Source organism: Talpa occidentalis, unplaced genomic scaffold (genome assembly GCF_014898055.3).
Source record: "Talpa occidentalis isolate TD23 unplaced genomic scaffold, MPIMG_talOcc4v2.1 talOcc4.7, whole genome shotgun sequence".
Classification (NCBI taxonomy): domain Eukaryota; kingdom Metazoa; phylum Chordata; class Mammalia; order Eulipotyphla; family Talpidae; genus Talpa; species Talpa occidentalis.
Window position 1 is genome coordinate 11,725,200 of NW_023605083.1, and position 25,217 is coordinate 11,750,416.

Consider the following 25,217-nt stretch of genomic DNA (forward strand, 5'->3'; position numbering starts at 1 on the left):
CTACACCTTTACATTTACCTTTCAAATAAAACCCTCTCTGGCCTTACCTGGCCCCAGCTGGAGAAGGCCCACTCCACACACAGCTGTTGGTTACAGGCTTGGGTGTCCACTGGCCGTTTGGCGAGCTGGGTGCACATATCATTGGACACAGGGGTGGAGATCCCCGAGGCTTTCAGCTTCTGGCAGGTCACCCGGCGGGTCTGGACGCCTCCTCCACAGCTCCGGGTACAGGCGGACCAGGAGGTCACCATCCACCTGGAAGAAAGGAAGAGGAGTCAGGCCTTAGGGAAAGGCATGATGCCACACCCTTCCAGAAAGAACCCCAAATACTCCCCTTTTCACAGTATCTACTTGGAGTAGTAAGCTGAAAATGCCCTCCCCAAAGATACCTGTCAAATTTCTGCAACCTGTGAAATGTTACCTTATTTGAAAAAAGTCTTTGCAGATATAATTAAGATTTTGAGATGCTGTTTTCCCAGATTATCTGGCTAGACCCTAAATGCTGTCACCAGTGTCCTTTTAAGGTGGGGGGAGACTGGATGCAGACACAGAAGAGGAGGAGACAGTCTGGCCACCAAAACAGATATTGGAGTGATGTGGCCAAGTCTGGAGCCACCACAAGCTACAAGGGTTGAGGAGCCAGCCTCCCCTGGAGCCTTCCGTGGCGGGTACAGCCCTGCTGATTTTGGACTTCTGACCTCTAAAACTGTGAGAGAATAAATTTTTGTTGTTTTAAGTCACCCTGTTTGTGTAACTTCTTATAGTCATCACAGGAAATGAATCCCTTTGGGAAAATGACTAAAAAAGGTTTCTTCTGAAAGAATGATCTGAAGATTGTAGCCTCAGCTTAACACTGCCCTCAGCTTAACTGTGAGCTTGCAGATGCAACCTGTGGGGAGACAGTCCTTTAGCTACTTATTCTGTACTGTGGTTTTTGTATTTCCAAAAGGTGCCCAGAGAAAGGACCATTTTCTAGGGAAGTCAGACCCAAACGTGTGTCACCTCCTAACCCAGGAGGCAATCTGGGTCTCACTGAAGCCAAAGCATTTCGTCTGCTAGCGCGCACTGGACTTCTAACCTGTATCTCCCTCTATAACATGCAAAACACCTTCCAGCGCTAGAGATTGAATTCCCACTGCTGTGGGTCACAATCCACAAGTCTTACAACTTTTAGAGGGTTGCATATGTGGTAGAAAGTAGTTCTCAGAATATTAGTTTCCAACTACAATTTGGATCCTCAGAAGCAAGTCTGACCAAGACAGTGACAATAACTTGTCTCACAAAGTCAAGCCCATAACCTGAGAAACACTCTGAAATCCTTGTCCCTATACAAACACATAGGGATTCTCTTTATATGTTTGCACCCTAGGATGATTCTCAAAGAGGACAGACACAGGAAGGGAGCACAGCTTGGGGAAAAACAGCAAGAAAAGACTTGATGATTTTCAGACATGTCATTCAAAACCCTTGATTTCACTGCCCGAGAAGGTTTTATCTAAAAGAAATGGTGAAAGATCTAAGTAGGTCAAAGCAGGACTTGCCAGCACATATAAAAAGATGACCTGGGAGATACTAGTTTATATGAAAGAAGGGTGCCAAAGTGCCCAAAAGCCTGACAGGGAAACTAGTCAGTGATGACCCTGTGGCCACTTCTAGTTCAGTGGTGCCTCATCTGGCCCTTAGGAGAGCAAGTGTAGGGACAGGGAGCAAACTTCTTCCCCATCTGGATCTGTGACTTATTTAGTTTGGTGGAACTTCCTGCTCCATTTGCCCTGGAGAGAGAGGACTGTGCGCAGATTTCCAACCCACAGGAGCAGAGCCACTTAGGAAGCAGGCACAAGGTGTGTTAAAGCTCCTGGGAGCACTGAAACCTAAGCACATGCAGCCATTATTTCATTTGCAGACATAAATGAGGCTGATTGACTCCGACCATCACTACAGCAAATCAAAAAGTGGCTGGCATTTCCAAGACCTCTTCTTCATTTCACAGTTTGGCAAGGGCAGTCTTCCAGCCTCTCATATCCCTGGTGAATGTCAGACCTGCATTTCAATCAACTTTTATTTCCAAATATACATTTCAGCAATTTTTCAGGAGCTGGGGTGGGGGTTTGAGAAAGGAGAGGTCTGGGCTATGTTACAGTTCAGGAAGGGTATTAAAGGACATTAATCATTCCCGTGGAAACCTTCCCGTCAGCAAGTTAAACTGCTGATATTAATGAGCATGTTTCATATTTCATTGAGTCTCTCCTGGTTTCAGCTGCTCCTTATGAGTCAGCTGGCAAAACACAAAGTGGTTGCCTAAATAGTATGTGAAAGTCCCACAGATAAGTAGTAAAGGGGCATTTCAGGGTCCAGCCAAGTCCCTGCAGGCTCAGGGCGCCATGCTGGTACCAAATCTAAGCCCATCCATTATCCCTTCAGCTTCTGTCTGAAGATCGGGGTGGGGGTGCCCAGCAGGACTCACAGATTCTCAAAGCTCAAGGACAATGTAAGAGGCAGAAACTGTGGGTGTCATTCTGAACTAGGAAAGAGATCCAAATGCAGAGAATATATATTCAATGTTGAGGGAACTATAGAAAATGAAGATTTCAACTTTAGAAGGATGAACCCCTTTGTAGAAAACAGAAGGATAAGATTGCCTCAACTAAATGAGTCCTGATTAGGAGAGGTCTTTCAGAAGAAAGAGGAGGGATTGGGGTAGAGGACAGTAATCCCTATCCCATCAACATTTCAATGGCAACACATTTCTTTTCTTACGAACTAGAGAGTCAGCTAATTATTGCAGGATGGGAGCGATCTCTTTCCAGGGCTTGGCTGCTCCTGCTCTCCAAATGACTTTGAGGCACTGGGGCAGCCCTTAGATGGCTGAGTGGTGAGCAAACAGTTGAGGGAGGAGACTCATTCTGAGGGATATTTTCTGCTTGGTGGAAGGGCCAGAAAATTTTGTGCCTACAGGAAAGGACAGCCCTGATAGCAGACCCCCTCCTCTGCACCCAGCCTTCCCCTTACAGTGCTAGACAAAGGCAAGGTCCAGCCTTCCATGTGGGGAGGCCTGAGTCATCATCTGTCACACTTACCTGGCAGGGCAGTCTCTCCGGTTGCAGGCGATGGGCTGCACAGCAGGACGCACCTTCCCTGCACAGTGATCTGGGTTGACTTCGGTGCCATTCAGTAGACACCTGAGGCGGGGCTGTTGAACACCCCTGTTACCACAGGAGGCTGAGCAGGTTGCCAGTCTGTCCACAGACCACCAGTAATCTGTCACAGGAGGAGGATCAGAGGTGAAATTGGGGGAACAGCATGTCCTGCATGAACTCCACCCCCTGTTGTTTTATGGACTCTGCCTTCATGCCAAGGAGATCCCAGGTGCTGAGGACTACCACCCCCATAATGCCATGGGTTTGCCATGATGCTTGACTTCTTCAAAGGGGGATTACTGGGAACTAAGGGTGGAGTCAAGCAGCCATGCTTGGTATGTGGGCCTGCAGGGTGTTCCTTGGTTTTATCTGCCTTCAGTGTGCACTGGGGGTGTGGGGTAGGAATGGGGTCCTAGCTTAGACAGTGTTACTGATAGGGCCTATTGAGCAATTAATCTATTTCTCTTTTTGAGCCGCTCTATTTTTATTTCCCTTGTAAATAAACCTTTTATTAACATTTCTCTGTGTGCCTGCCCTTAGGTCTTGTTCTGAGTTTTTTTAAGCACATAGGTGAGGATTCATACCCAGGCCATTCCATTTCCCTTTGGGGTTGCCCTGAAATAAAAGGATGATAATCTTTATTCCCTCTGAGCTAGGCAGTGTGGAGTGAGGAGGAGACTAGGAAGTGTGGGCAGGAGGGTGACGGTAGGAACTAGGAGCTGTTATGCTCCTTGGTGGGTGCTAACCCCAATCTATCTAAACATGTGACATGGTCTCCAGCACCCTCAGTTGGCTCATCTATAAAATGAATACATTGGCCTTCACCTCATCAAATGTGAGGACCGGATATAATGAAAGTAGAGCTCCTAGCCCACTGCCTGGCACACAGAGATACTTAATCAGTGGCTATAACTCTTGTTATTTTTAATATACTTTCTAATTTTTTTCTATTGGTTCACCAGAAAGTGATTTTTTCCACAGAGATATAAAAATATCAGATACTTTATAATCAGATTTAAAAGTACAGATCAAGTCAGACTTTCTGAATGTTACAGAAACAGCCTATCTGGAGAGTACTCATTTATGTCATAAACGATGTCAGTTAGAAAGGGAATTTCTTCTGATTTTCTCTTTGGGGTCTGGGACTCACTGGTATGAAAGCTGTTAAAAATAACTGTGGGCTGGTAAATTTTGAGTGTTTATTTGCAAGGTTGCCTATTACAAATCTTGTAGATAGGTACTGGTTTCTAGTTTTCCACAGAGAATGGTTGGCAGGCAAGAAAATGGAATATTTACTTTCCTGTCTGGAAAGCCAAATGGCAGGGGAAGATAATGAAGGGAAAACCCACGTGCTCAAACAAATCTCCTTGCTTATGCGTTATATTGCCACCAAAGCTTGTCCTTCCCACAGAATTCTCTACTTTAGAATACAAGCAATAGAGTATTGCTTTCCCTGAAAGTGTCACACAGAGGTCATAGGTAGCACCAAGCTATGGAAACATGGTTCAGCTTCCACTCTCTCAGAGCTACATGAGATCAGAAATCACTTTGTTCTGCTGGAGAATTAGACCCTGGGATGGAGCTTTGTTCAAGGAATCAGCATGGCACCCACAGCCTGAGGGTTTCTTACCTTGGATCACTAAGGAAGCCTTCTGCACAAGTGTTCCCACCTCGTTCTGAGCAAGGCAGCTGAATTCCCCTTGAGATCCACCACTAAGATTTGCGACCTGGAGAATCTGTCCAGCTGCCAAGATGTGATGTGTCAGTCCAGTGACAGTGGCAACTGGTTTCCCACCATGGAACCAGGTGATATTGGGCGTAGGGTGGCCTTTGATGGGGCAGCCTAGGAGAGGAGAGAAGAGAATGGAAGCCATTTGTTAAGCCAGTCGTTAAGAACACATTCCTGATGAGCTGTTTTAGTGTTTCCATGACTTCCTGTTTGTTTGGGAATGCCATGGGTAAGGCTACATTATAGGAGACGGTTTTATTCTCTAGGATTCTGAGAGGGTGGTTATTATTCATTTAATTAAGTAAAAATTCTTAGAGAACACAAAGCACCCATCTCTATATTCTTATTATTTTTTTTAACGACTTGAAAACAATAATATACACTAAAAGGTGCTTAGGAGGAAGAAAAGGGAATAAAACAATAAGATAACTGCCTGACGCAAATAAACCTATTTTATTTAACTTTTTAAATTGAGGAAACATTTGTTATAATGCCAAGTATGATTTAGAAATATAGGAGGTACAGGATCCCACCTCTTTAGATGTCTGTCCCCACATCAACTCAACACCAGGGCACCCACTGTCCTCCACCATAGTCCATTGGCTATGCTTTCCCGCCCCCCACCACCCCGACTTGGGATTTGGCCACATGACCACTTTGGTCAATAAAATAAGTCATATCTTATACTAACAATGAGCAATCTGAAAAGGAAATTAAGAAAAATAACTCCATTAAGAATAGCATCACAATAATAACAATACAAAACAGAAACAGACAATTATAAACCAGAGACATCCTGCAGGGGAGGAGGAGGAAGAGGGATCAGAGGGAAGGAGGGAGGAGCACAGGGGACTAAGGTGATGTGCACGGGTGCACTGGTAGAGGAAATTCTATGGGGACTATACCTGAGGTGGGGTGGGGGGGAAGCAAATATTGTTTAAAAGTGAACAATGATGTAAAAAAAAAAAACATCAGAAAGAATACCTAAGAATAAATGAATGTGGTGAAAGTCTTATACAATGAAAACTACAAACATTGCTAAAAGAAATTAAGATATAAATAAGTGTGAAAACAGTTCATGCTAATGGATTAGAAGACTTTGTATTGTTTAGATGTCACTACTCCCACAAAGTGAACTAAAGAGTCAATGCAATCCTTCTCAAAATCAGTGATATTCTTTTTTTTTTTCAGATTTATTTATTTATTTATACAAGCACTGGGTACAGTCAGAATCGTGGGAGGGTGAGAGAATTCACCAGAGTCAGAGCAGGGAGCAGAGCAGGCAGAAGGACCGAAGTACACTGCTGAGGGGAGCAGCGGGCGGTAGGAGAGGTCTGCGCGCCATGTGGGACCCTCCTCCGGTTAGCCGGGGATCGAACCGGCGCTGCAGAGGCCGCGGGCAGCTTCGCAACCCAGTGCTCAACCGCTGTGCCACCGGGGAGGCCCAAAACCAGTGATATTCTTTTGCAGAAACAGAAAAATCCACCTTAAAATTTCTATGGAAATTCAAGGGATTATGAATATTCCCAAAACAATGTTGAAAAAGAAAGCCTAAGTTGGAGGTCTCCAACTCTCTGATTTCAACACTTACTATAAAGTCACAGAAATCGAAACAGTATAGTACTGGCATAAAGATAGACATATAAACCAATGGAATAGACACTCCAGAAATAAGCTTTTACATATATGGTCAAATGATTTTCCACCTGAGTGCCAAGACCAGTCAATAGGAAAAGGTGATCTTTCAACAAATGGTGCTGGGAAAAGTAGGTATCAACATGTAAGAAAAAGTTGAATCTTTACCTTACATCATATAAAAACAACTCAGAAAGGATCAAAGACCTAGAGTTAAGATCTAAAAGTATAAAACTCGTAGGAAAAAAATAAGGGACAAATTTCAAGATATTGGATTTGGCAATGATGATTTGGATATACCCCTAAAAGCACAGGCAATTAATAAAAGAGAGGAATTGGGCACCATCAAAATTAAAAGCTTTTGTGCAAAGGACACTGTCAAGAGAGTGAAAAGGCAACCACAGAATGTGAGAAAAGATGCGAAAATCATAGATACGATGGGAATAGATATCCAATAGATATAGAAAACTCTCACAATGCAACAATAATTGCAACCAACCAAATTAAAAACCAGGCGAAAAACTTGAATAGGAATTTTTCCAAACATACACAAATGACCAATAAGCACATGAAAAGATGCTCAGCATCAAGAATGGATGTCATGGAAATTCAAATAAAAAACATGAGATATGACTTCATATTCATTAGGATTGTTATTCTATTGTCATTTTTATAACAAGTGTTAGTGAAGAGGTAGGGAAATTAGAAACCTGTACATTGCTGATGTAAAAGGGTGCATTGCTGGCAGAAAACAGTGTGGGAGTTCTCAGAATTAAACATAGATACGATCTAGCAATTCTGCTTGTGAGTATGTGTCCAAAAATTGAGAACAGGGTATTAAAACAGGCATTATCAATAGTAACTGAAATATTAATCATGATGAATTAATACTAAGAAGATGAAAAGATCCCAAAGTCCATTGATGGATGGATGAACAAAATGTGGACATGTATGAAGGAATGTTATTCATTCTTTTTTTTTAAAGATTTATTTATTCATGCATACAAGAACTGGGGTACAGGCCAGATGTGTGGGAGGGTGAGAGGATTCACTAGAGACAGAGCAGGGAGCAGAACAGGCAGACTGACTGAAATACACAGCTGAGGGGAGCAGCAGGTGAGACAGGAGAGGTCTGCCGCACCATGTGGGATTCTCAAACCCGCGCTGCAGAGGCTGCGGACAGCTTCACAACTCTGTACTCAACCGCCTGCGCCACCAGGGGAGGCCCATGTTATTTATTCTTGAATGAAATTCTGATATATGCAACATGGATGGACCTTGAAAACAGTTTGCTAAGTGATTAAGTCAGACACAAAAGGGTAAACATGGTATGATTCCAACCATATGAGGTACCTAGGGTAGTCAAATCCACAGAAGCAGAAAGTAGACTCATCATTACCCAGAACTGGGGGTAGGAAGGCCTGGAGAATTATTACTTAATGAGTGCAGAGTTTCAGTTTGGGTTGATGAAAACGTTCTGGAGATGGAAAGTATAATGGTTGTACAACAATGTGAATGTAAATGATACCAGTGTACATTTAAAAGTGGTTAAAACAGTAAATTGTACATTATGTATGTTTTTCCATAATAAAAGAAATGAGGCAGACTTGTTGGTGAACCACTTCCAAACCTAGACCTCAAGAGACTGAGCTTTTGCTTGTGTTCTTGTGCCTTTGCCATCACCAGTAGAACATGCCTGGACTAGCCTGATGATCCCAGAGGAAGAGAGAAATATGGTGAAATAGTCAAGTCATTCCAGCCAATTCAGTTTAGAGCCACTGAATTAAGTACGATAAATAAGAATAACTTATTTACTTTAATATTTACTTTAAGCCACAGTGTTTTAGATTTTTATCAATGCAGTTGTGTGTGTGATACAGATAGAAGGTGCCACTCCTTGGCTTATAGATCTAAGGTCTAGGGCAGTCAGAGTTTCTACCTGTGTGCTGACCCTGTGCTTGCCTGACCTGCATCTTATTAGTTGCTGAAGTGCTTCCTCAAGTTACTGGGTGATATCAATCACATTCCCGTGGCAATGGCCTTGGGGTAAAGCGTATAGAAATCAGTACATTGGGCCCTCCTGGGATCAGAAGCACCCTTCCCCTAGAGTCCCAAACAGTCTGGAGTCAGAGGTTGATTGCATTTTCTAATAAAAAGGCAGGAAAACTCTGCTTATTTAGGCAAACAGCATAAACAATGAACCTTGAAACAAGTGCAGCTTTTCAGATAGATGGAAACAGGCTGTCTCCTTATCACATCTGATTTGAAGAAAAAAAGAAAGATACTATACCCTGTTAAGATGTAAGCTTCATGAATCATGCTGTTTGGTTAGTGAGGACAGACCTCTAGTGAGGTCGATTAGACTCCTAGTTGATAAACAAAACCTTGCTATTCCCAAGGAAATAGATATTTGGCCAAGAAACTTCTCATATTTATCCCTGATCTTCATTTTTTAAACTTCGTTACAATTGATTTTCTGAGAAACTATTTAGACAGAGAAAGCAATGGTGGCAGCCTCGGTCTGTTTTCTGTGACTGATAAAGTTACTTCTCTGGAAGCCAGAAATACTAGTCAGCTACCTAAGTGGTACATTTGCATAACAGTTGGATTCAGAAGCCATAGGAAACAGCCAGGACCCCTCTTTTGAGGGTCTGGGTCTTGGACATGTTCTCAAGGCGCTCCCATGCGGTAATCCTGGTGGGATGGAGTGAGGCAGAGTCCCAAGGGCAGGTGTGAGGGCTTCCATGCATGTGGAGTTCTTGAAACTCCATTTGAGAAAGACCCTTGGGGAGCAGCACCTACAATGATTTTCAGAGTCTGTCTTCTGAGTAATGTTCCTCACTCTAAAACCTATCAAGGTGAGGAGCAGTTTTGTAGACATTGTTTTTAAAAAAGAAAATACATGCACTTCGATTCATGACTCTCAAAGAGAACTCTAGATTTTGATAGGATTCTCTGGCTTCAATTTTCTAATCAGTCAATGGTTTTCAAATTGATGTGGAGTCTGCAGTGGTGCCTGGGAGGGGAGCCACAAACCTCCCCAAATTTTGGAAAAAAAAAAAAAAAAAAACAACCAAGATTTACAAATTACATAGGCACATCCAGGGCATGCTGTTAAAATTAGCAGATAAAGAAAAATCTTAAAAGCCATGATGGTGTAACAAGGACTGGGTTTACTCTTTTGCTATAAATAGCTAGAAAACTGGGCTTGAAGTGACTGTTTTTAGACACTAGACAAGACAGGAGAGGACTGTGATCCTTGAATAAAAGGGAAATTGACTGGGTAAACACTACGAATTCCCTGGCTTCCTGCCTAGAGGCACATTCTGAACTGCAAAGCATGGAGGTTGTGCTAGATTCCTAGGACAGCCATAACAAAGTACCACAAACTGTGTGGCTTAACAGAATTTTACTCTCACAGTTCTGCAGTTTCGGTATCAGAGATCAATGCGTCGGGAATATTATTCCCTTCTGAAGGATACGAGGCATCATTTGTTCTGTCTTCCTCTCCTAGCTTTTGATTGTTGTCATTTTTTGGAGTTTCTTGGCTTGTAGATGATTCACTCTGATCTCTGTTTTCATGTTCACATGGAATCTTCCCTAGAATGAATGTCTCTCTAAAGTTCTCCTTTTTGTAAGGACACCAGTCTGATTAGTGCCCATTCTAATGACTTCATCTGAACTTGAACATCTGCAAAGACCCTGTTTCCAAATAAGATCACATTCACAGGTAGTGAGGGTTAGGAAATTCAGCATCTTTTGAAAGGACACAATTCACAACAGAGGAGTGTCCCAGGTAGAACACAGCAGTCTAGATGCATTGAGGAATGTTCAATGAGTCTGAGGCAGGTGGGATTTGTTGAAAATTTTGAGGATGAGGGTGCTACCTAGAAAAAGAGCCTCAGAAAGCGACATAAATTGATCTAATCCTTACCCAGCTGAAGATGTGATACAAGTGAAACTCTTTAAAACCAAGCAAAGGCCAACCAAGGAGCAGTGAATTTAATATTTCCTGAAACTCAAAGTGGGCTGGAAGACCACATTCTACAGCCTGAATGGAATATCCTTGCTGATATCTGGGACATTCAGCAGAGACCCCAGAAGTGCCCCAGAGTAAATGCTACTCTCAAGCTGCCCTAATCAAGTTTGAAACAAGCCTCAAAAGATCAAATTAAACTCAGAATAACTGAACTGCTTAACCAAAGAAAATCTAACAATCTCTAGAAGAACACAACAAAATCTAGACACAATGATATAAAACTTACATCATCTAGTATTCAATCAAATGATTAATGAAGAAGCAGGAAAATCTGATAAAAATAATCAAGGCAAAAGTCAGTCAATGAAATTATAGAATTAGCAGGAGAGGATATTAAAAATCAAAGTACAAAGTATTTAAATGAAAACACGCACATACTGAGGAAGAAAATGGAAGTTATAGAAAGAATCAAATGAGCTGTTAGAAATGAATTTGTTATTTATAAAATAACAAATTCATTAGGTAGGATTAATAGGTCACTTTCATCTGTACTACTATCACCTCGATTCCAACAACTTTAGTTTGGTTTCCTTGTTTTGCAGTTTTCTCCGAATATCCATCCTCTCCTTGGAGGAAAAGATCTTCCGAATTTTAATAGAGACATAGCCTTCTGGAATTTTTCATCCCTGTTGCAATAAGATGGGGGCCATGTTAGATTACATTCAGTGAAATGAGGCGGGCAAGGTGTGTGTTTACCTCCTGGGACATGTCTTTAAAAGAAAATGCTTCTTTTCTTCCCCTTCCTTCAGCCTGCTATTGGTAACGTGTATATGGAGCAAATGATTTTGGCCTAGGTGGATAAGGGCAATATTCTAGGATGTCAGAGAAACAAGAGATTAAAAAAAATTTGCGTGGGTCCCTAGCTGGCATGGGACAGACCAGACATGGAATGTCTTGCTCTGGACTGCTTCATGAGATGGGAATATATTCCTTCCTGGTTGACTATTATTTTGGGTGTCTACAATAGATTCCTGAATGTATGACAATCCTAAATATTCTTTTCTTAACAAGGCAGCATCCATCGACTATGTATGTGATTGCATTTTTCTTCACCTCTGGACCGTGAGCACAGAGAATGTACTTCTGAAAATTGTGACACTCATCTTGGGATTTAAAATGCTTTTAGTAAAGTTTGTTTTCAGAGGTAAAAAGAAAGACCAAAGTAAACCAATTATAATTAAAGAATGAGTAAAAGTGCTAGCCTTTCTTTTTTTCCCCCTGTCACTTATCTTTAAACTGCATAAAAAACTTATTCTACTAAAGATAGAGCTTCCATATGATCCAGCAATTCCACTCCTAGGTATTTACCCAAATGACACAGAAACATCAACTCCAAAGAGCACCTGCACCCCTATGTTTATAGCAGCACTATTTACAATAGCTAAGCTTTGGAATCAACCCAAATGCCCCCAAAATAGATGACTGGATCAAGAAGATGTGGTACATATACACCATGGAATATTACTCAGCATTCAAAAAAGATAAACACATGCAATTTGCAGCAACATGGATGGCGCTGGAAGGGATCATGCTCAGCGAAATAAGCCAGAAAGAAAAAGAAAAATACCGGATGGTCTCACTCATAGCAGGAATCTAGAAAACTTAAATAAGGGACCAGGAAAATGAGTATCTATAAGTGAAAATCATAATCAACAAACAACTATGAATCAGAGACACTCTATGAGTGCTGGGGAGCGGGGTGGGGAGGGATTGGGGTCAAAATAAGGGGGTTGCAATTGTATGGGGAATATAAAAATAAAATTAAAAAAAAAGAGAAAAAAAAATTTACTTCGTCCTCAAAATTGGTCTCCTCCTCGGCACACATGCAGTACAGCCCTGTGCTTTTATGAACTATTTATGTGCATGTCTCCCCGTGTACACAGAGGTCTCTGCGGCTCGCCAGCAGCAATAGTCAACATAAGGAATCTAACGGGAATTCCCACTGTGTAGGTATCTAGTGAGTAATTATCCATGTTTCACTGCCAGTGGGAAAACCTGGCTTTCCACAAGGGTTACTTTCTGCCATAGACATTTCTTATTTTCTAAGGGAAAAGTAAAAGAAGTATCTATCATTTTTTGAAGGTGAGCAATCTCTCGGGGTGCCATTTACAAGGACACCTCACCTCTGGAGCTCCTCCCAACACCCTTTGCGCCAGTGAGGATGGTATCTGTGTTTAATCCAGGGACTAGCATCTCTGTCGGCCATTTCCATCCTCCCAATCTCAACGCCGACCCCAGGGAACAGTCAGCCAGCAGCGAATGACAGTGTTCTCTCTTCTTAGACCTCAAGGAATAAAGGTCTTGAGATGGTCAGGTGGCTGAGGAGGGAGCACTGTTTGGGAAGGCTGCCTAGCTAATGAGCATTTTGGCAGAAGAAAGCCTCTATCAACCCTTCTTAACCAGTGAAAGAAAATATTGCCTTTAGACCTCCATTCCTAAGTCCACTGTGACTCTAAATTGAGCCAATGCCAGGTGTGATTCACATCTGTGTGAGGGTTTTCCCTCCTGGGCTCACCCACTTTTTCTTTTTTTTTTTAGCACATTAACTGGAGAGCGTAAAAGTTACAAGGGGGAAGAGGAGGTATATTGTAAAAAGTCAAATTATATATGAAATTGCATCCTATGGGAGTCAGTTTAGCTGTAACCTGCCACTAGTTGACATCCCTGATTAAGTCAAATTTACCTCGCTAACTTTCTTCACTTTTGCCTCTTATTTCACTCTGGTTTTTGTTGCGGAAATAATCCCACACAGGGAAAGAGCCCTAGTTCAAGAGGTGAGGAGGACACGGGAGTAGAACCCTGGGTGACCTGCTTAGCCCTGCCACTGCTTTCTCCACCCTCTGGTTCACCTTATAGGCTGTGGGGCAGAACTGCTTGTGAGCCAACTTTCTAGAAAGGAGCTCCGAATTCATGACAGTCATTACTCAGTAGATATTTTTTATTGATTTGAAGGGGCTGGCTATCAGCAGAATTTCTAGTTAGGTAAGAGACAGGCAAGTAGCTTGCCTTGAGGGCTTCTTTCTAGGACAGATAAAGACAAGCCAGGCTTTCAATAGCTGGCCATCACTTGAGTAAGCCCCTCATCTGCAGTTCTTTTTCATGAGTTCTTAGCTTTAACGAGCAGAAGGCAAGAGTTCAGAGGGCATAGTTCCCTTCCTTTCCAGCCAAATAGCATGGAAAAAGGCAGCTGAGCTGGACAAACCAATTGTACACAGCAAGACATGTAAATGGACTGAAAAACGTTCACAAGGAAGGATGGTTTGAAAATGAGGATAACACAATCTGAAAGGAGAGGAGAAAAAAGTGCTCTGGGGGTTTTCACATATTTAACTGCTATCTAAAGAAAAGAAAGCTGTGGCAGATTAGGACACGCTGTGTAAAAATATTAAAGACGTGGCATTATTACTTCATGAGCTGGCTCCAGGCCTGTCAGGGTTTTCATTATAATCCTGTATTTTTCACGGAGTTAAAACTTACTATAAAAATGATGTGTGCTGGGATGAAACTTGGCACTTGGTGTAGTCAGTCTGGGAGTCCTTTCCTTAATTTAATTTTATAAAACTGGAAAACACTCAGCCATTTAAAATTTATGGAGGGATCTCCATGCTGCACATGGTATGTGGCATGCACAGGCCTCACTCTAAGGCCACGGGGCAACCCGTCAAAAGCAGGGAAGCTGCCTCACTGCATTTTCTGACTCCTTCTCCATTCAGGTTTGGGGACCCCTTGGGTGACAGAGATGATCTCTAAAGTAGCATAGAGTGAGTGGGAACTGGCGCCAGGCAGCAGGCTAAGAGACATGATTAATTCATATCGGAAAAAAACTCAGTTCCTTACTCCCCATTTGTCAGCTGGACCCCAGAAGGCTGTGGGAGAAGACAAGCAACTTCAATTTTCACTCCGATTTCTGGGACCTCCCAACAAGCTGGTCCAATAACCAGGCCAAGACGATTCCTATGTACATTTGCCCAAAGAAAACGGACTTTTAAACATTCCTGGAAAAAGGAACTATGCTAGCCCATTTTCCATTCCCAAAATGTCTTTTTACCCCGAGGGCAAGCTTTGGGTTTCCATTGGCAGGGGGTATGCTAATGTCTCCATGCTCCTGGGCATCTGGTGGTAGAACTTGATATATTTCTCAGCATGAGAAGTAGCTCCATCCAGATTTATGACTTGATTAAAGCCTTGCTGTCTCCAAAATGATTTGGTTATTGCTTGGTTGCTGTCCTCATCCATACCTTTAGGATCTGGTTATTCTCTTGCAGGTAAAGAAGGTGAGGTGCCATTTAGAATGTCTGTAGGTGCACAGTCTTGACTGTGGAAGTGATCACACTGCGTTTGGGCGTGTGGTGCTGAATGCCATGCTTACCCAAGGTTGACTGGGCCTCCTGGGGGTGAGGGGAAGGAGAGGTCTGGGAAATTGGTCCAATTTCTTTAAGTTCACAGTAGCTCTGACTGTGATGGAAGCTATCTCAAGTGGATAAGACACAGGGTTCCCATGTGTCTCTGTCTACCAGTAGTCTCTTGGCACAAAATGTACCTTTAAAAACACAACGGTATTTTTTTAAATTTCAAGTTTCTGTGTTTATAAGTCCCTGGTTGACTCTACCTTCAGGCTGCTGGCAGGTGAGCTCTGCCCCCAGGACAGAAGGCTGGGGAGACTGACTGCTGGCTGCCTGGAGCCAGGAAGGAATTTCACACCACTGGTGACCTGGCCCTTTAATGAACCTGAAGAATGTGAATAACACTTGGGCCATACCGTCCTTTTGACAACCGCCCCAAGTTAGAGCTCCTCTTGGGGTATGTTTATGGGTTCTACCTGAATCTAGATCTGCAGGCAGCCAGCCAGACGGATGTTTCAGATTTGGTGCACAATAGGACACTATCCGAGGACTCTTGAGAAGCGCTCTGTAATAATCAAGATGCTACTGCTGTGAGATGAAAATGACAGTTTCAGGGGAAAAGCCATGACTCCATGCGTGTTCTTTTCCCTCGAGGAAGAGGGCCTTCCCCACCCCTCGCCCCAGCCAATGGAGAGGCAAGCTAGAAATATCCAGGCTAGGTTAGGGAAAACACAAAAGCCAGCAGCAGCTTGGAGCCAATGTGCTTTCATGAACTCAGCCTTGGTTTGGCTCTGTTTATGGGCCAGAGCTTTTGCAAAAGAAATAAAAACCCACACACGTGAAAAAAGAGCCTTTGCTCACAGCCCTGTACACACCCCATTTCAGTTCTCTTCTGCTGAACCAAAGCCACAGAACAGCAGTGGATGTGAAGAATGGCTAATATTCATAGCAGGTATCCTGAGAGGCCTCACTGGGGCAGGCCACAGAGTTCAGCACAAAGTCACAGGAAGGAGCAACTGCTGACTTGGAATTCCAGAGCGAGCGGTAGGGATGGGGCTGTTGGGGAAGCACGAGGTCCTCTCCTGAATTTATTATCCCCGTATAGGTCTCTCGGGCCTTGCGGCTCCAGAAACTTCTCAACAAAGTAAAGAAAATAATAAACAATGTGAGTGAAGTGAATGAGAGTTAAGCAGGCGAGCTCAAGTAGGGATGAGCGCCATGCAGAGGGCACATGGTGTGAGGAGGGGTGGTCGTGGGGGTGTTTGCAGGAGGTTGCTAGCTAACGTCTGCTGGGAAAATAGTACATTATGGCCCGTGAGGTCTGACCTTCAGCAGCTCAGCCCCAAGAGAGTATGGTCTGCAAAGGACCCATAAATAGAGATGTTCTATGAAGAAGAGGCTGCCGCCGCCATCTAATGTGCATCTAAGGGGCACAGAGCAGCTGTCCAAATGCCTGTTTTATTTTTTCCCCAGCATCATGCGCACTGATTAGTTTTGGATCCTAATCTTTTTTGAGCAAGCTTCCCAGACCTGTCCTGGCCCCATATGTTCCAGAAACTCCCATGGAACATTTAGTGCACTCCCTCAAGGCTTAAGGGAGAGATGGTAGGTTCAGATCCCTGGGGACAATTGGGACCTTTGAAAGAATTGCCTGGACTCAGAGGCCCTAAACACCAATGCAGTCTCCTTACGAAACCTGAGACTCCAGGCAGTCTAGGTCTGGAGGAGGCAACTTCTTGATCACATTTATTCCTTTTGAGATTCCCCACTGCATTCTCATCAGGCGAAGGCAGGAGGTCTAGAATGGCAAATGCATTTTGGAAAAGGGACACTTGCCTGGTCTTTGTACAACTGAGGGAAGTGAGAGTGAATGCTCCCACTGAGCTTCTGAAAGGCATTGCTAGGACAGCAGAGATATATGAGAGTCTAAAGCCGGGGCTTGGGGAGAGCAAGGTATGGAGTATGGGAGAGAGGTCATGTCTGTTATTCAGAACCTCACTGGATATCTACGCTCCACTTTCAAATGTGGAAGTAGCATTCCATCAACTTTGCTCTCAGAACTTTGTAAAGACTACACCTGCGGAATTCCATAGAGAAGGGAAGACAACTTTCCCCTATATTAATGAAGTTCCCTCCCTCCCTTCTGGATAATGGTGGGGAGATACGTGAATTAAAGTGTATACTATAAGATACTAACATATTGCAATCTCTTTGCTCTGTCAAAATTATGTCCTAAAACCAAGCAACAGAAAGATTTTTGTCAATGTTGTTGAGAAAACCTAGAGTAGGTATCAGCAAGTTTTTTATTTTTTGGGAAAAGGCCACAAGGTAAATATTTTAGACATTTAAAAGGACTGTATAGTTAGTTTCTGACATTATTACTCAGCTTTGCCATTGTAACCTAAAACAGCCATAGAGAGGAGATCAAAGAAATGGGCATAGTTGTGCCTGAGTAACACCTCTTTTACAAACAGGTACTAGTCTAGAGTTGGCCTGGGGTCCAACTCCTGGGTTAGGGTCTGAGATCATTAGCGTTTCTGCACACCGAAAAGAAACATTATAGTACAACCATTAAAGGCCTGTGCAAAATGCATTTTTATCTCCAAAGATAGACAACTGTCATTTTCATAAGATGAATTTAATACCTTTTTTGCTTAATAGGCTCAATTTGTTGCTTTAAAAAATACCAATGAGTTGTTCATTATAGATTATGTTCAGAAAAATATAAAAAATTGAAAAACAGGAGCCACTATGAATGTTGTTCCTTCCAAACACACTGTGAGATAACAGAACATATTATACAAATATATTGGTCTCTGACCTTGGTTGCTGGCATTGGGTTCTTATCTAAGAGATGAGAGCACTGGGAATACCCTTTATTTGATTTTGGAGATTCTAAATGGGCACCTGGATGGCTTTTGGTGGGGGCTGATGACCAGAAAGACCAAGCCATAATTAGAAACTTGGAATTTATAGCCCTCCTCCAGAGACAGTGTGTTGCTAGAAATGGAGTAAATAATTGATCAAGCCTGTGCTGAAGCCTCCATAAAGATCCCAATGGTATGGGGTTTGGCGAGCTTCCTGGTGAGGGAACATAGCCAGGTACCAGCAGGGTGACCTGCCCCAAGCCTCAGGACAGAAGGCTCCTCAGTCCCTTGCCCTATATAGCCTTTCAGCTGCTGTTCATTTGTATTCTTTATCACCTCCTTTGATAAATTGGTAAAACAGTGTTCCTGAGTTATGCAAGTTGCTCTAGTGAATTAATCCTACCTGAGGAGGGGGTTACGGAACGTCTATTTTGTAGCTAAACTGGACAAAAATTGTTACCAACCTGGGGAACTACTACTGGCAATTGAAATCTGAAGTGGGGTAGGGACAGTCTATTTTAACCATCATCTGGACAATGGATGGCATCAGAACTGAATTACACTGTGGAACACCAAGTTGGTGTCAGGAATTGCTTGTTAGTGTGGGGGAAACCTCACATGCATTTGGTGAATAGAAGTGTTTGATGTGATCTATCAAAGAGATACACAGATGGAAAACAGGGTTTTCTCTAGTTTACACACATATGCACATGTATCACTGGGTAGACTGATAAATCTTGTACTCATCAGTGAATACAGATCTACCATAGCCTTTAAAATTGTTGCTTAAAACTTCTATAGGTTAGTGCATCAAAACTTTAATTCTCTGTAAACATTTATATTTTTCCAATTTTTTAACTAATAAAGACTGTGTTATGGTGATTTTTTTTAAGTGTATGTATTTCTGTATCCAAATACCCCGTTAGGTCAAATTACTGAAGTGGCACTGCTGGTTCAGTAAATATTTCTGAAAAATGTTGATACCTGTTGCCTAATTGCCTTCCAGAAATGTTATGCCAATTTATGTTTTGGGTAACAATGAATGCTAGTGCATGTTAGCCAATTCTTGGATATTGTGGTTGGTAGGCAGAATAGTGATCCCCAAATAAATCTATTTTCTAACACCTGAAACTTACGGATCTGTTACATACTACATGGCAAAGGAGATATTGCAGACATAGGGAAGGATCTTGAGTTGGGAAATGATCCTGGATTATCCAAGGTAATCATAAGAGTCCTTATAATGAGGATGGTAGAGGGTCAGAGTCAGAGAGAGATGTGAAGAATGCTTGTTGTCCACATTGAAGATAGAAAAAGGGTGAAAGTATGATGGTGGCTTCTAGAAGCTAGAAAGGGCAAAGTAATGAATTTCCCTTAGAGACTTCAGTATGAACACAGCTTGGATAACTTTGACTTTAGCTGAGTATGACTCACACTTATCTTCTGATTTGTGTAACTGTAAGATAATAAGTTTGTGTTGTTTTCACTGAATTTGTAGAAATTACAGTAGTAATAGGAAACTAATACAGATCTCATTTTTTTCATTTTTACTAATCTCACATACAACAAATATTCTCAATTGTTTGTTTTTTTATTACCAGTAAGATTAAATCTTTTTTGACATACAGTACATAGTTAATGTCTCTGTGTCATGGATCTTTCTGAGAAATTGAAGAATGTTGTGGCTGCTGTCACCAGAGAAAGAACAGGGAAAGGCAAGGATACATCTGCATGGGGAGAGAGACAGAGATGATAGGTGACTGTTGTATAGAGAAGGTTCAATTAAATGAGAAAACACATCATGGTTAGTGGGAGCCAGAGAATTACAAATATCAAAAGGCCAAAGATTAGAATAAATCCTGTGTGTTGGGTATGTATTGGGTATATATGGAAGGACTCACAAGTGCTAAAGTATGCATAATATACAAATACAGCAAGTGTGTTTGCCCACGTATATGCATGCATCTACCTACATACTTTCCTTCTGTTCACTGAGAGCATTAGAATAATGACTCTCCAGATCTGACACTGAGATCTTGGTTTCTAAATTGATTTTCTAAGCCCGAGGCAGGAAAGTTCAAGATGAGCCTGGACTATTCTGCTGTGTCAGAAAGCAATGACATTTTGGGCCTCCTTGCTGGCACAGGTGGTTGAGTGCTGCACTGTGAAGCTGTCTTCAGCCTCTGCAGCATGGGTTGGATCCCGGCTGTCCGGCGAGGGTCCCACATGGCGCGCAGACCTCTCCTGTCTCACCTGCTGCTCCCCTCAGCAGTGTATTTTGTCAGTCTGCCTGTTCTGTTCCCTGCTCTGGCTCTGGTGAATCCTTTCACCCTCCCGCACTTCTGACTGTACCCAGTGCTTGTATAAATAAATAAATCTTAAAAAAACCATAAAAGTCAATGTTCATAATATAATAACTTTGCTTTATTCTTTTTTTTTTTTTTTTTAAAGATCCATCCATCTATGCATACAAGAACTGGGGCACAGGCTAGAGGTATGGGGGTGAGAAGATTCACCAGAGACAGAGTGGGGAGCAGAACAGGCAGACTGACTGAAACACACTGTTGAGGGGAGCAGCGGGTGTGGCAGCAGAGGTCTGCTGCGCCATGTGGGTTGCTCTCTGGCCGGCTGGGGGATCAAACTCATGCCACAGAGGCCGCGGACATCTCCACAGGCCACGTCCCAACTGCCTGCACCATCAGTGAGGCCCAATATCTTTCCTTTATCCTAATACTGATAATTTCTTCTCAAATCTTTAGCAATACCTAACAATCTATCAAGGTTAGCCTATCATCTGACTGTGCTTAGTCGCAAAATGAGGTTCTTTAAAATCAAGTTTAATGAGCCAAATTATAATTGTTTAAATAATTGTTACATTTTGACAAGCCAAAAACATTTCATAATCAAATCAAATTTTGTATAAAACATTCAGATTCTCAAAATTGAAAACAGCACTATAAAGTTTAGCAAGTCTTATTTTACTTTACTTTCCCTACATTGAACTTTTTATATTTTTTCTCTCTGCAGCCACATCATTAAGGAATAATTTCAATGTGCCTAGAAAAATCTTCAGCAACATCTCAAAGTTCTGTCTCCCTGCTATGCATTTCTGCACTGACTGTGAGGATTCAGCCTCTGAACTATGGCTTCCGCAAGGATCTAAGATGCCATGAAAGTTCATTAAATTTGAGAACAGCAGGATTACAAGGAGGAGAATTAAAAGGAGGTGCAGTTTTTACTGCACACAGGAACACTATGGTCATTTTCTTTTGGGTCTAAATTCTTTTTCTGATCTCAGGAAGCTGGCAGGACAACAGACACAAGGGCTTGTGCTAGCTTATCTCTCTCGATACCACTTCAAAGAGTCCCACATTAGACACAAAGGTCCCTGCCACGTTCCAGAAAGAGCCCTGAATGAATTTTTGGTCTTATCTTCTTGGCAGTAAAAAGTACAGGGATCTCATTATTTTTGAGCAGGCATCGCCAACAGAGAAATGGAGCATTCCATAATCATAATGGATTTTCACATAAAAAGATTCTTGACAGAATGATGTTTTTGCAGAGAAACTTGTCTTTCTCCATGCCTTTCAGAGATAAAGTATTAAAGGTGAAGGATAAAAGAGAATTTAAGTTTTTAAACAGATTTAGACATACAACTGGGTTATGTTTCTAGAATAAGAATATAGTTATTATTCTCATCATCTTTTCCTTTGGCTTCACCTACCTCTGCCCCAATTTACTTTCTAAGCTTTGTTTTGGTAGGCTATCTTGGACAGGGAATAGCAGATGTCAACAAAATCCCTTTTCAACTGCTTTTTCAGAGATAGTGAAAATCCTTTTTTATTTTCAGGAATGTTACCTGCAGTCCTAGCAGTGGGGGTATCCTGGCAAAATGTCTCTCCCAGAATGCTCATGAAAACATTGAAACGAAAATAAAACCCAACTCTACTGTGGTGTCCCTTATTGGGATTTTAATGGTGTGGAGATGTGATTCTGACCTGCTCTCCCTGCCCTCCAGCCTACCAGCCAGTGGAGGGTGTTTCCTTCCCAAGCTGGTACCCAGTTTGTATGGAACAGGTGGGAACTCAGACAATGAGCTGTGTGATGCTCAAAGGATCAGGCAGTCCTTGGCACAGATGGATGTTCATGAACTTCCTGTGGAATTGAACTAGGTTTCCAATCCAGGTTTTATTCATTCATTCTCACAGTTAAAACTTACACTTGATCCAAATTTAAAAAGTAACAAGAGGGAATGTTGTGAAAATCCTGCCTCTTGCCATCCCCCCTTTCCAGTGACATGGTTCCTCTCCTTACAGTCAATGTTCCTAGTATTGTGTATTGACATTAGAAAAAAGATATTCAAACTGATACCTAAATGAAAACCATATACCTGCCTCTGTTTATTTTTTTCTTTCAAGAGCAAAGTGCAATTAACTGTGCTCCTTTGGGACTTTGGGGCTATACGGTCTAAGGGAGTCCCAGGTACCCTAAAGTTATAATTGTTATAATGCCAAAGCCAACATCCCTGGGGAACAAGAGGAGGAAGTTAAAGGGGTGGTGTGTGTGTGTGTGTGTGTGTGTGTGTGAGAGAGAGAGAGAAAGAGAGAGAGAGAGAGAACACACAAAAACTCTGATCCAGAAGGCAAAAATGAATCAGAAAGCAGAATCCAAAATAAAAAACAAACAAAAAAAAGCTACACACACACACACATATACACACACACACACACACACACACAGTGGAGAATGGATGAGCACAAATAAAATCCAACTTGTGATTAACGACAACAACAAAAAAATACCAGAAAGCAGAATCCGGGTACTCACTCTCCCACTTCACAAAAGATAGAAAAAACAGAAACTAATTATGGAAAATGGTTCAACAAACTTGATTTCCACAATATTTGCCAAACTCAACTTTTCCATTATTTTTCCAAAACATTAGCAGGGAATAAGACGTGAAAAGGTAAAAGAGTGCAAACACTCACAAGTGACAATAAGTCATTGAGTTTTGATTCCACTACAGTCCTCTATTTGCACAAATACCCAAGTGAGTCCAGGCATCTGGACTCCATAGACAAAGTGTGGGATGTAGAACAGAAGGACCTTGTCGTCTGCTTCCCATCCCTCACTGTCGCTCCATGAAGGAGATCTAAAAATTCGCACCTCTGCTCCTTTCCTGGCCTGCCAGAGTCTATGAATGCTGCATGGCGCTGCTCAGGTCCTATTTCCCCATGAAGTGTATGCAGATGTGGTGAGTTCTCTGGATTTTATGATTGATGTCTCTGAGACAATCAGCATCTCCCCCTCCCACCCCCAAGGTACTTAATAAAACAACAATGCAATCTATATTCCAGTGTAGCAAAGAGGAACAACCAAGGGAACTGCTTTTGGCTAGAAAAAAAAATGACTTCACAAGTACAGAATCTCCCCTGAGACTGTATTTTCCTTGAGGTCCTAGAAATCCTACTTTTGCTGCTCTCCTTGCTTCTAGCCCCAGGGATATGGCAATGACCTAGTTTTATGGGGTGCTTTGGAATATACAAAAGATTTTACATTTTAAATTTCATTTGATTCTCAAATCAGTCCAGAGAGGCAGATTATCAACCCATTTTACTGATGTGAAAGGAAGACTCATAAAGATTAAAGGAGACTCATAAAGGTTATGAGACTTGATCATAGTTCAACTCCTATTCTACATTCAAGTTCCTTTCTTTCTTTTGTTTCAAAGTGGGTAAAGCTCATTCACTTTTCTTGCTTCATTTATCTGAGATAGGTTGGAATGGTCAAGGAACCGAACTAAACTGTATTTTTCATTAGTTAGCAATATAAAGAAAGTATAAATGGCAATAATATGGGTAAGTTAATAAAAAGGTAGGTTAACTAAAGCCTAAATCCAGTATCTTCATCCCCACCTCCAAGGCCTCGTCCCTAAGGGCACTGTTTCCCCCACCAGCTTTATTGAGATATAATTGACATATAACACAGCCTACATTTAAGGTATACAATGTGTTGATTATATGTATATTGCAAAATGATTGCCATCAGTTAGCTAACACCACCACATATCACATAATTACCATTGCTTTTTTGTGGTGAGAACATTTAAGATCTATTCTCAGTGTCTTTCAAGTACATAATACATTATCCCAAGGGTATTCTTAAGTTTCCCGGCTCCTCCACTTCAAGAATGGGAGGGCTAGGGCAACAGCATGTACTGCCAAAATAATAATGACTGACATTAATTGAGCACTTACTGTGTGCCAAGGCACCATTCTAAGTGCTTTACATATATTACCTCATTTACTCCTTGCAAAAACCCTGGAGGTATATGTAGTTATTACTCCATTTTACAGTCAAAGGCAGAGAATTTCCAGAACTCACTCAAGGTCAAGCAACTGTTAGCATGTGGCAGAGCCAGGCATTCTGGCTCCAGATCCTGGCTCCCGACCACTATGCTATGCAAGCTCGAATGTGCTAAAAGGACCTGAACAGACAGTATGGGCTGTGGATGAAGAGATGGGAACAGAACTTCCAGGAGAGGACTGAAACTAAACCCACAGAGTAGCCATTCAGCTCTCTTTTTTATTCTCCTTCCTCATCTACTTTTACTACTTTCTCATCGGTCTTTATCTGTTAGGGGACACACCCTGTACTGGATCTAAATGGGACACACCCAGTTCTGCTCCCACCCAGAATTGGCATAGAATCGAGTCCTTCAGTTAGGCATTCTGTGATGTGGGCTTCTGTGATGTGTTCAGTTTAGTGCTTGGTACAATGTAGAAAATAATGTGTGTTCATTTCTTGCCTGATTCCCTTGCTTTTCTGTTGAATCACTCAACCAAAGAGTTTATTCTTTTCTTCACTGAGGTCTATCACAAGTTCTTTAAGAGATTAATAGATTTTACTTCCTGCTCCATAATGGCAAGAATGGATTTCTGTTGTTTACACGTGGTTATTGCACTCTGAATGGAATAAGATCATTATTTTCAAGTGAGGATGCTGAGGATTTCAAAATAGGTCTACTCACTGAGGTACCCCCGTTCTCTCTGCCAAGTCAGCTGAACACTGAGGCAGGCAGTCTTGATCATGTCTTCCCTTCTGTCTGCCTCCGGGCTCTGAGATTGCTATAAAGCTGCCTCTAGCACCACCTAGACTCAAGGAGGCACCAAACCAGAGCAGATATTTTCACTGGTTTGGGGTTCATTGCTTCAGGGTGGAAGAAGGATTTATTAGGGAAAGTGTAGAGTTCTTCATTTTCCCACTGATGGACTTTCAATACCTGTCTATTTTAAGGACTTTGGACTCATTTAGATCATTCCTGTTAGCCGTGCTGGGGAGGACAGACAGGTCTGGGAATTGTGTCCTGGTGCCAGGAAAGGGCAGGAGCAAGTGTGAGTGAGTTTCTCAAGGTCCCTTTTTCCTGATTATTTGGAGTCTTAAAATTAGCCCAGGCCTGGATGCTTG

General features: G+C 42.2%; 1 protein-coding gene across 5 annotated transcripts in view; it reads right to left on the reverse strand.

Moving 5' to 3' along the window:
- The window catches only part of ADAMTSL1 (ADAMTS like 1), an 861,052-nt gene that overhangs the window by 15,803 nt on the left and 820,032 nt on the right, over positions 1 to 25,217 (reverse strand). For all 5 annotated transcript variants that reach the window (XM_054689145.1, XM_054689144.1, XM_054689147.1 and 2 more), the window contains 3 exons: positions 4,768 to 4,980; positions 3,078 to 3,258; positions 48 to 255 (listed from right to left, as the gene is read on the reverse strand). In XM_054689145.1, coding sequence (XP_054545120.1) covers positions 48 to 255; positions 3,078 to 3,258; positions 4,768 to 4,980 — 602 coding nt within the window. The remainder of the gene's footprint in view (positions 1 to 47; positions 256 to 3,077; positions 3,259 to 4,767; positions 4,981 to 25,217) is intronic.